The 10,820-nt window shown below is 37.5% G+C and overlaps 2 protein-coding genes across 2 annotated transcripts in view; one reads left to right on the plus strand and one right to left on the minus strand.

Moving 5' to 3' along the window:
- The window catches only part of LOC129392724 (uncharacterized), an 80,200-nt gene extending 73,748 nt beyond the window's left edge, over positions 1-6,452 (plus strand). Inside the window, exon 8 of the mRNA XM_055089788.1 lies at positions 6,363-6,452. The gene's annotated coding sequence lies outside the window, so the exon portion shown is untranslated. The remainder of the gene's footprint in view (positions 1-6,362) is intronic.
- Positions 1-10,820, minus strand: part of GDPD1 (glycerophosphodiester phosphodiesterase domain containing 1) — a 49,375-nt gene that overhangs the window by 4,014 nt on the left and 34,541 nt on the right. Inside the window, exons 5-8 of the mRNA XM_007106027.4 lie at positions 9,962-10,080; positions 9,355-9,444; positions 3,610-3,743; positions 137-196 (exon numbers count right to left, since the gene is read on the minus strand). Coding sequence (XP_007106089.1) covers positions 137-196; positions 3,610-3,743; positions 9,355-9,444; positions 9,962-10,080 — 403 coding nt within the window. The remainder of the gene's footprint in view (positions 1-136; positions 197-3,609; positions 3,744-9,354; positions 9,445-9,961; positions 10,081-10,820) is intronic.

The raw sequence follows: 10,820 nt of genomic DNA on the forward strand, positions 1-10,820 counted from the left end.
CATCATCCGTTTGTATAGTAGATGTTCAACACATCCCTGTTACAAATTACATGTAGAAAGCCTGCTCTAAATTATAAGCGTCGTATTTAATAGAGTTAAAACAATAATTTGTATATCAAGAAACTAAAATTCTTACATATCAGAAAGCCAGATGAGAAACTTTTGACTTCTGGACATGGTGTGTGGTTCTTTTAGCCTGAGGCAAAATAAAATTTAAATCATAAATTAGAAACACAGGACTATATCAGTGTGATAAAATAAAACAAGTACAAAAACAAAGAGTGCCTTGCCTGCACTTAGTATATGTTTAAAAAATATTTGGAAAAGGACAAAAATAAATTCGAACAAAGCCCATTTGGGTTTTCCATTTTCATTGATTTCAAGCTAATTTGTTGCTACCACAATTCAAAGGTTAAAATTAATAAGTTATCTTTCCAGAGACCCTGGGTGCCCAGAACTCATGTCTCTTCTCTTTTCTGGTGAAGCCTCTTTCTTTTGCTTTGTCTGCTGTAATTTTCTATGTAGTAGATTTAAACACACAACCAAACTTTACTATGGATTAAAAGATATTTGGGGTAAAAATGAGACTAAAAAAACCCTAAAGGCATTTTTTTCTTTCACTTTCAATGTTTTAAGACCTAGGCCCTGTCCTTTTAAAATATATTTCCTACTGAAAGAGTATACATGACTTTTAGACCGAAGCCGAGCTCCTTCTTCAACTTCTTTGATGCCTAGAACAGCACCTGTGTCATTAACTCTGGGTTGTGTCCAGAGACATCTCTGATTAGTCAGTCTCTCTACTATGAAGATTCCTCAGCTTCTTTCTATGTTAAACAGCACAGAGTGATTTTTATTCTCCCCAGATCTTCATTTCTTTTTCTTTTTTAAAAATTATTTTATTTATTTATTTTATTTTTGGCTGCATTGAGTCTTCGTTGCTTCGTTGCTATGCGTGGGCTTTCTCTAGTTGGCGGCGAGCCGGGGCCACTCTTCACTGCGGTGTGCGGGCCTCTCGTTGCGGTGGCCTCTCCTGTTGCAGAGCACGGGCTCCAGGCGCACAGGCTTCAGTAGTTGTGGCGCATGGGCTTAGTTGCTCCACGGCACGTGGGATCTTCCCGGACCAGGGCTCGAACCCGTGTCCCCCGCATTGGCAAGCAGACTCTCAACCACTGCGCCACCAGGGAAGCCCCAGATCTTCATTTCTTATTTCCTTTCTAACTCCTCCTATCTACACTAAATTCATTTTTTAAAAAAATAAATTTATTTGTTTTTATTTTTGGCTGTGTTGGGTCTTCGTAGCTGTGCACAGGCTTTCTCTAGTTGCGGCGAGTGGGGGCTACTCCTCGTTGCGGTGCACGGCCTCTCATTGTCGTGGCTTCTCCTGTTGCAGAGCATGGCCTCTAGGCGCGCAGGCTTCAGTAGTTGTGGCACGTGGGCTCAATAGTTGTGGCTTACGGGCTCTAGAGCACAGGCTCAGCAGCTGTGGTGCACGGGCCTAGTTGCTCCATGACATGTGGGATCTTCCTGGGCCAGGGATCGAACCCGTGTCCCCTGCATTGGCAGGCGGACTGTCAACCACTGCGCCACCAGGGAAGCCCACTAAATTCACTTTTTGTCTTTTTCTCTGAATTCAGTTTTTATTTGTTTATTTTTATTTTTTTGGGTATGCGGGCCTCTCACTGTTGTGGCCTCTCCCGTTGCGGAGCACAGGCTCCGGACGCGCAGGCTCATCGGCCATGGCTCACGGGCCCAGCCGCTCCGCAGCATGTGGGATCTTCCCGGACCTGGGCACGAACCCGTGTGCCCTGCATCGGCAGGCGGACTCTCAACCACTGCGCCACCAGGGAAGCCCTCAGTTTTTATTTGAAGCTCTCTAAATAAACTCCTCTTTCCCCACTAACTCTAGCCCAGGTAGAAAGTCCTGATTGCAATTTCAGGAATCCCAAGAATTTAATAACTCAAAATACTAGTTACCTCATTAAACACAAATGATTACGTTGTCTTAGGAAGTACCGTCTTTCATTAAAAAAAAATAATAGGGACTTCCCTGGTGATGCAGTGGTTAAGAATCCGCCTGCCAATGCAGGGAACACGGGTTCTATCCCTGGTCCAGGAAGATCCCATATGCTGAGAAGCAACTAAGCCCGTGAGCCACAACTACTGAGCCTGTGCTCTAGAGCCACGAGCCACAACTACCGAGCCCGCGAGCCACAACTACTGAAGCCCATGCACTCTAGGGCTTGTGCTCCGCAACGAGAGAAGCCACCGCAATGAGAAGCCCGCACACCGCAACGAAGAGTAGCCCTCGCTCGCCGCAACTAGAGAAAGCCTGCGTGCAGCAACGAAGACCCAGTGCAGCCAAAAAAAAATTTTTTTTAAATAATAATAAAACATACAAACACATAATATCCTACCAGTGTCTTAATCCATAATCATTTTTAGAGAAAAAAATTAATTCTATGAAGTTTGTTCAATGTCTATTTTTTAATAATATTTGCTTCTAAAAGGAACACATGGAGATGATCTAGAGAGCACAACAGTACACTCTAGACCAGAGGAAAGCTAAGTACTTTAGGAATAAATGGTTAGGAATTATTTTAATCTAGCAAACAAAAATGGTTTGTTTGTAGACAAGAATGATTTCTGCTGTTTCGTTTCAGAAACAGCTACAAACACTGCTAGTAAATATAATTGGGAATAGATAAAATAAACATACTCATCAGTAACAAACTCAAACTGGAAGACAAGCATGAAACATAGATGCTGAGTACAGGGGTACTGATCAACTTGTTTCTCTGAATGATATTTCCTAATGACTGATGTACTAATGTTCAGCTTGATTTTTTTTTGAAGTTCTGTGAGGGTGAAAAGAGTTTTCATGCAGGTGAAATCATATTTAAATGATCTCAGAAGCACTGAATTCCTTTGTCATGGCTCAGTTATTATTAGAAATGTATAGCTAGGGATGACATTATAAGGGTAGGGGATTGTGAGATGAAGCTCTCTAATAATAATGATAAAGATAATTTAACAATAAAAGTTATCATTTATTGACTGCTTATTATTTGCCAGGCAATGCTAAGTGTTTTATATATTTTTATCTTTGTAGCAAATTAGTGTGTGAAAAGCAAGGCTTTATACCCAGCAGAGAAATTACATAAATATGGAACTATCTTATAAAAACGAACTCTATCCTTTTCTTTCTCCCGTCTCCAGAGGTTTTTTTGCATTGTTGTTGTGGTGGTGGTGGTGGTGGTGATTTAATGCTAGTGGTGAATTTGGAGCTTAATGGAATTTCAGCTGGGTATAGTTGTCAATCAAGCAGAAGGAAGTAAGGGAAGTTGGAGGGCAATTGCTATTAGATGTTTCAACGATTAAGCTCAATTCTTTTTACCTGACTTCTGAGTACACAGGCACTGAAAGTCATTGTTACCTGAAATGGGTCAGGTAAATACTTAAAAACCTTTATTATTCATTTTAGAGAATGCATCTTAATTATATCAAATATGGAAATAACTAGAGCAATCTATTCTTTATCATTGCTATCAACAAGTCTTCGTCTTAGTTTTCCTGTAATTGAGAATTGATGAAAACAGGGTAACCACTTACTTCAGTATAATAGAAGGCATTGGGATTTCAAAAAACTGTTCTCGAATGGGCACAAAGGGCAAGAGGCCAGTGAAGAACAGGCCAAGAATGAGCAGAACACGTTGTAAACTGAAGAGTATAGGAATTTCTGAATTCTAAAAGACACAAACAATATTGTATGTTACTTTATAACTGTTCAAATAAAGAGGTTTCTTTCACAAGCTTCAAAATTTCCCAAGACTGTATCTTGACATCTGTTAAAAGTACTCCCTGAATTATCAATATCCATTTCTAACACACCACACTTAGAAATGACTAGTCCTTGACAAATGGGTCAGGAGCTATCTTGGAGGCCTATAGTATTAATTGATACTCAAGTTCCTCTATTCCCTACTCTCTGCTTTTGCAATACCATTTCTGTTACTGCTAGTCCTTATCAGTAGAGATTAAACATACCAAATTTAATGGAACAAGATAAAGAAATGAAATATTCAGTAACCTTCTATATATTCAATAACCATATATATAATAAATTTTTAAACAGTATATGATACAGATATGAATGTAGGTATATATTAATGGTGTTGCAAATATGTCACCTTTCAGCTACATATACATATTTTCAAATGTAAATAGGACTTTGTAAACTAGTCCAAGAATCTAACCACCTTTCTAAGTTTCTATTACAAAATGTGTTCATCAAGATCCCCAAACCCTTCAACTGCAAGCTTCATATATATGTGAACTCTTTTCATCTTGCAAAACTGAAACTCTGTACCCAGTAAACAACTCCCCATACCCGCCTCCTCCAGCTCCATGTCTGTCTTTAAAACAAATAAACATTATAATAAATTTGAATATTTCCAAATAAAAGTAATATATTGAAAAAATCATGCAAAAACATAATTTATTTTAAATATTAGCTCTAAATTACCTGCTTCTTTATTTTTTAAAAATGGGGTAAATAAGTTTGAGGACTTCTTTTGCTCCTAAGTGCACATGCTGCTTTGTAATATTTTCAGTTTATTTATGTACAGGTGTTCCAGCTGCAACACAGTATACAAGTCCCTGAGAAAACTTTGATTTCTGCAGATTCATACACTAAGAATAACAGAACTCATAGGAGGAAATAGGGCTAGGGGCTGACCCTCAAAACTTAGGCAACTTTGGAACCAGAGAACTAAAAACAGTAACTGGTACCTCTGGACAGCCATGCAAGGTCGCTGGTAGGAGAGGGCTAGGAGCGGTATGCTGGCGTACCGCTGGCATAATAACTGGTTGTCCCTGTATTAAATTAGAATATCTGGAATGGGACCCAGGCATTAGTATTTTTTGAAACAATTCCGGTAATTCCAATATACAGCCAAGGATAAAAACAACTGCATTAAGTATGAGTGAATAAAAAGTCATTAGATGAGAATAAGTGCCACATATTTTTCCCAGCACCACTGTGTCCCCCACTTTCTTTTATTTTTATATTTTTAGTTTCTAGCATCTGGAAATTAAAGAGCTAATATGAAATTCTCATAAATCATACTTTAAGAATTGTAAGATACATGACTTAATTATATAGCATGTTCATAATACGAATGACAATTATTGTTGAGACATTCTTACTGCGGTGTTTGAAAATTGCTGCTGAAAATTTTGGAGCTTTTAAATTCTAAAATGACAGAAAGCCAGAGGCTTCTAGAAAAATATGTGAATCAGGGGAAAGGTTCTGTGATTCTGGACCAAAAGTGAACTTTTTATTTTGAAATAATTATAGAGTCACAGGAAGTTATAAAAATACAGAAGAGTCTTGTATATCCTTAACCCAGCTGCCCCAAATGGTAAAATTTGATGTAGCCAGATGTATCAAAACCAGGAATTGACAGTGATGTATTACTGTCAATTAGACTGTAGACCTTATTCGGTTTTCACCATTTTTAAAACCTGTGCTCATTTGTGCATGTGTATAGTTCGATGCAATTTTAACCCATGTATAGATTTGTGTAACCTCCACCACAATCAAGATACAGAACTGTTCCATCACCACACAGAAACTCCCTCCTGCTACTACTTTGTGTTTGCACCCACACCCAGTCCCTGTCCTCTGGGAGCCACGAATTTGCTCTTCATGTCTGTAGTTTTGAGAATGTTATATAAATGTAATCATATAACCATTTGAGGTTAATTTTTTTCACCAAGAAAAATGCCTTCTAGGACCATCCAGGTTGTTGCATGTGCCAAAAATTCATTCCCTGTTACTGATGAATGGTATTACATTGTATGGATGTGTTAGTTTGTTCAGCCACGTACCCACTGAAGGGCATTTGGCTCATTTCTAGTATTTTGGTATTGTGAATAAATCTGCTATAAACATTCATGTATAGGTTTTTGTGTGCATAGTTTTCATTTTTCTGAGATAAATGTCCAAGAGTAAGAGTGCTGGTTAATATGATAAGTGTATGCTTAGTTTTGTAAGAAACTACCCAACTAATTATGAGAGTGGCTGTTCTATTTTACATTCCCACCAGCAACGCAGGTGAGATCCAGTTTGTCCTCGTCTTCTCTAGCATTTGCTATTATCACTATTTTTTAATTTGAAAAAAAATTTTGAATGATGTAAAAAGATCAGCAGGTCATGAAGCCTCCAGTATGCTATCTCCCTTTTAATGACATGTGAAAATACTATCAGACAATGATTAGTTATGGAAGACTTAGTCCTAAATTCTTGGAGATCTAAAGCCACTCAGCCCATTGATTATTCTGTTCTCTCCGTTTGTACACAGATACCTTGGGATCTCACAGAGCCTGCTGCACATAAATAAAACTTACCTGCCTTAATGAGAGCCTCATTACTTTTAATTGTACTTTTAATTGTAATGGTTCTTGGATCTATGCTTTTGCCTTCTTTGCTAGGAAGGAACGCCTTCTCAAAAGAATTCTTTGTATTTTAGAATTGCTACTGTGTCATGATATTCCTTCTGCACTATCACTTGTATTCTGAAAGAGAATCTTCAGTGTTTAAGGTTTTTTAACACTCTGAATTTCAAATCCTCTTAGCTGATTACATAGCTAAATTTGCTTAGTGTACCATTTCAAAATATATCAACTTAATTTTTTTTTAAGTGTTTTAATTTTTTTTTTGAAGATGTTGGGGGTAGGAGTTTTTATTAATTAATTTATTTATTTTTGCTGTGTTGGGTCTTCGTTTCTGTGCGAGGGCTTTCTCTAGTTGTGGCAAGCGGGGGCCACTCTTCATCGTGGTGCGCGGGCCTCTCACTATCGCGGCCTCTCTTGTTGCGGAGCACAGGCTCCAGACGCACAGGCTCAGTAGTTGTGGCTCACAGGCCTAGTCGCTCCGCGGCATGTGGGATCCTCCCAGACCAGGGCTCGAACCCGTGTCCCCCGCATTAGCAGGCAGACTCTCAACCACTGCGCCACCAGGGAAGCCCCTCAACTTAATTTTTTATAGATATATTTTCTTCAAACAGAAAAATTTCAGTTGGTGGATGGCCCTACTTTTATATACTACCTGATAATCATGATCCTGGCTTAATTTGATTAATTCTTTTTGGGAGGTAGGGTAAAGAAAAGCTTGAGCTATAGAGTTGAAGGACTAAATACTTCCCTTAATTCAAAATTACACAAAAAATTCTGATTACCTAACAAAAACTAGACACTAAAAAATAGAAATAGGGCTTCCCTGGTGGCGCAGTGGTTGAGAATTTGCCTGCCGATGCAGGGGACACGGGTTTGTGCCCCGGAAAAAAAAAGAAATCATATTTTGTTTTATACTATACATAATAAAATTAATAAATGTTGGCAAACAACTAATATTACCATGTGAAAATAATAATTCTGTGAGCCAGTTCAATTACATTGAACTTAAATTGCAAGGTCCACTATCTCTACTAAATCCCATTATCTATAAATTCATCATCTTTATTAGTAAATTTCTGGTTAGTTGCTTCCATCCAGTACCATCTGCCTTTGCATCAAGGCTATGAAATAAGATATTTAAAAAAAAATAATTACTGTATTTACTTAACATTTAAAGATATACAACAGCAACAAAAATAGATCATTCTGTACCATTTATGAAGCTTACCTCTTTGTAGCACTTTTCTACAATTTCATAACTGGCATTACCCCACACTGTTATGTGTTCTCGTCTGTACTGCTTCACCAACTCTGAAACCTACATGTGAAAATTCAAAATTTTATGCATGTGCCTATTTGTAAATCCACTTACATGATTTCACTTAAAAAATGGATTACAACTGACTATCTGCCAGTGCATACTATAAAATTTTGGAAGAACTGATACATAAATTCAGATTATTTTATAAAGTACAAGAAATTACATTTTACCATTATATGATTTATTTAATAGAATACAACTGTTTAGTAATTTGCTATAAACTAAGTACAAGTGAAACAAGTGAAACTAGAAGAAGTTAATTACGTAAACGCCAGAGCGATGGGTTCACAGAAGCTCACTTTTATCCATGACTGCGACATGACAAGTCACCCTGAAACAGGCTTTCCTGCAGTACAGTGATGTCTTCTACCAGGGCAGTACTTGAAACAATACTGATCCCTAGAGTATCACATTTCCTTGAACATTATCAGTCTATGCAGGCACCTACTCTAGCCTTATTTAGTTTGGATGAAATCGGACATGTGGGATCCTCCCAGACCAGGGCTCGAACCCGTGTCCCCCGCATTAGCAGGCAGACTCTCAACCACTGCGCCACCAGGGAAGCCCCTCAACTTAATTTTTTATAGATTTTAAGTGTTTTAATTTTTTTTTTGAAGATGTTGGGGGTAGGAGTTTTTATTAATTAATTTATTTATTTTTGCTGTGTTGGGTCTTCGTTTCTGTGCGAGGGCTTTCTCTAGTTGTGGCAAGCGGGGGCCACTCTTCATCGTGGTGCGCGGGCCTCTCACTATCGCGGCCTCTCTTGTTGCGGAGCACAGGCTCCAGACGCACAGGCTCAGTAGTTGTGGCTCACAGGCCTAGTCGCTCCGCGGCATGTGGGATCCTCCCAGACCAGGGCTCGAACCCGTGTCCCCCGCATTAGCAGGCAGACTCTCAACCACTGCGCCACCAGGGAAGCCCCTCAACTTAATTTTTTATAGATATATTTTCTTCAAACAGAAAAATTTCAGTTGGTGGATGGCCCTACTTTTATATACTACCGGATAATCATGATCCTGGCTTAATTTGATTAATTCTTTTTGGGAGGTAGGGTAAAGAAAAGCTTGAGCTATAGAGTTGAAGGACTAAATACTTCCCTTAATTCAAAATTACACAAAAAATTCTGATTACCTAACAAAAACTAGACACTAAAAAATAGAAATAGGGCTTCCCTGGTGGCGCAGTGGTTGAGAATTTGCCTGCCGATGCAGGGGACACGGGTTTGTGCCCCGGAAAAAAAAAGAAATCATATTTTGTTTTATACTATACATAATAAAATTAATAAATGTTGGCAAACAACTAATATTACCATGTGAAAATAATAATTCTGTGAGCCAGTTCAATTACATTGAACTTAAATTGCAAGGTCCACTATCTCTACTAAATCCCATTATCTATAAATTCATCATCTTTATTAGTAAATTTCTGGTTAGTTGCTTCCATCCAGTACCGTCTGCCTTTGCATCAAGGCTATGAAATAAGATATTTAAAAAAAAATAATTACTGTATTTACTTAACATTTAAAGATATACAACAGCAACAAAAATAGATCATTCTGTACCATTTATGAAGCTTACCTCTTTGTAGCACTTTTCTACAATTTCATAACTGGCATTACCCCACACTGTTATGTGTTCTCGTCTGTACTGCTTCACCAACTCTGAAACCTACATGTGAAAATTCAAAATTTTATGCATGTGCCTATTTGTAAATCCACTTACATGATTTCACTTAAAAAATGGATTACAACTGACTATCTGCCAGTGCATACTATAAAATTTTGGAAGAACTGATACATAAATTCAGATTATTTTATAAAGTACAAGAAATTACATTTTACCATTATATGATTTATTTAATAGAATACAACTGTTTAGTAATTTGCTATAAACTAAGTACAAGTGAAACAAGTGAAACTAGAAGAAGTTAATTATGTAAATGCCAGAGCGATGGGTTCACAGAAGCTCACTTTTATCCATGACTGCGACATGACAAGTCACCCTGAAACAGGCTTTCCTGCAGTACAGTGATGTCTTCTACCAGGGCAGTACTTGAAACAATACTGATCCCTAGAGTATCACATTTCCTTGAACATTATCAGTCTATGCAGGCACCTACTCTAGCCTTATTTAGTTTGGATGAAATCGGATGCAACACACTCAGAGGACACAATGCCTTAAGTACCTTCTTAATCAGCAAATTGTTGTTGACTTTGATATCGATGTTAATAGGAGTGTTAGGAAAGGCCTCAAAAACTTCCTTCAGTAATGGAATTCGGTTATCTTTTCCTTCACATTGGCATGCTGAGAAAGCAAGATTTTTTAAATGTATTTTTAAAAGATAACTTACAGTTTTTTGATGATTAGAAAAGTTATAGTATGTAGTCATAGTAGGACACTTACAGAATGATGAAAAATATAAAGAAGAAAAGTAAAATCATCTAAAAATCCAACAACTTAGATAAAACCATTGTGATCATTTGGTGTATTTTCTCTCCTCTTTTCTTCCTATGCATAATCTAATAGAGTTATAATATAGGGTCCCTTCAGATTTTAAGCTGATTTTTTCACATAAGTAAAAATAAGTATTGCATGTTAGTTAATATGCTGTATTTATGATTATGATTAAAATTTTTTTCCATTAAAATTTTTGAGATAACTGTAGATTCACATGCAGTTGTAAGAAATAATACAGAGATCTGTGCAGGCTTTACCCAGATTCCCCAATGGTAACCTCTTGCAAAACTACAGTACGATATCATAACCATGATATTGACATTGATATAATCCACTGATCCTATTCTGTAATTATTATTTTAAAAGGTTTTAAAATACTCCACTGAGTAGCTATACAACAATTTAATTTTTAAAATTTAACCACTCCCCTTGAAGGGGAACATAGTTTGCCACTCCAAAATATGCCATTTTGGCATAAGGATTATTATCATTATTATTATTTTTATTTTATTTTTTTTTGCGGTACGCGGGCCTCTCACTGTTGTGGCCTCTCCCGTTGCGGAGCACAGGCTCCGGACGCGCAGGCT

The sequence above is a fragment of the Physeter macrocephalus genome, chromosome 14 (genome assembly GCF_002837175.3).
Source record: "Physeter macrocephalus isolate SW-GA chromosome 14, ASM283717v5, whole genome shotgun sequence".
NCBI classification, from domain to species: domain Eukaryota; kingdom Metazoa; phylum Chordata; class Mammalia; order Artiodactyla; family Physeteridae; genus Physeter; species Physeter macrocephalus.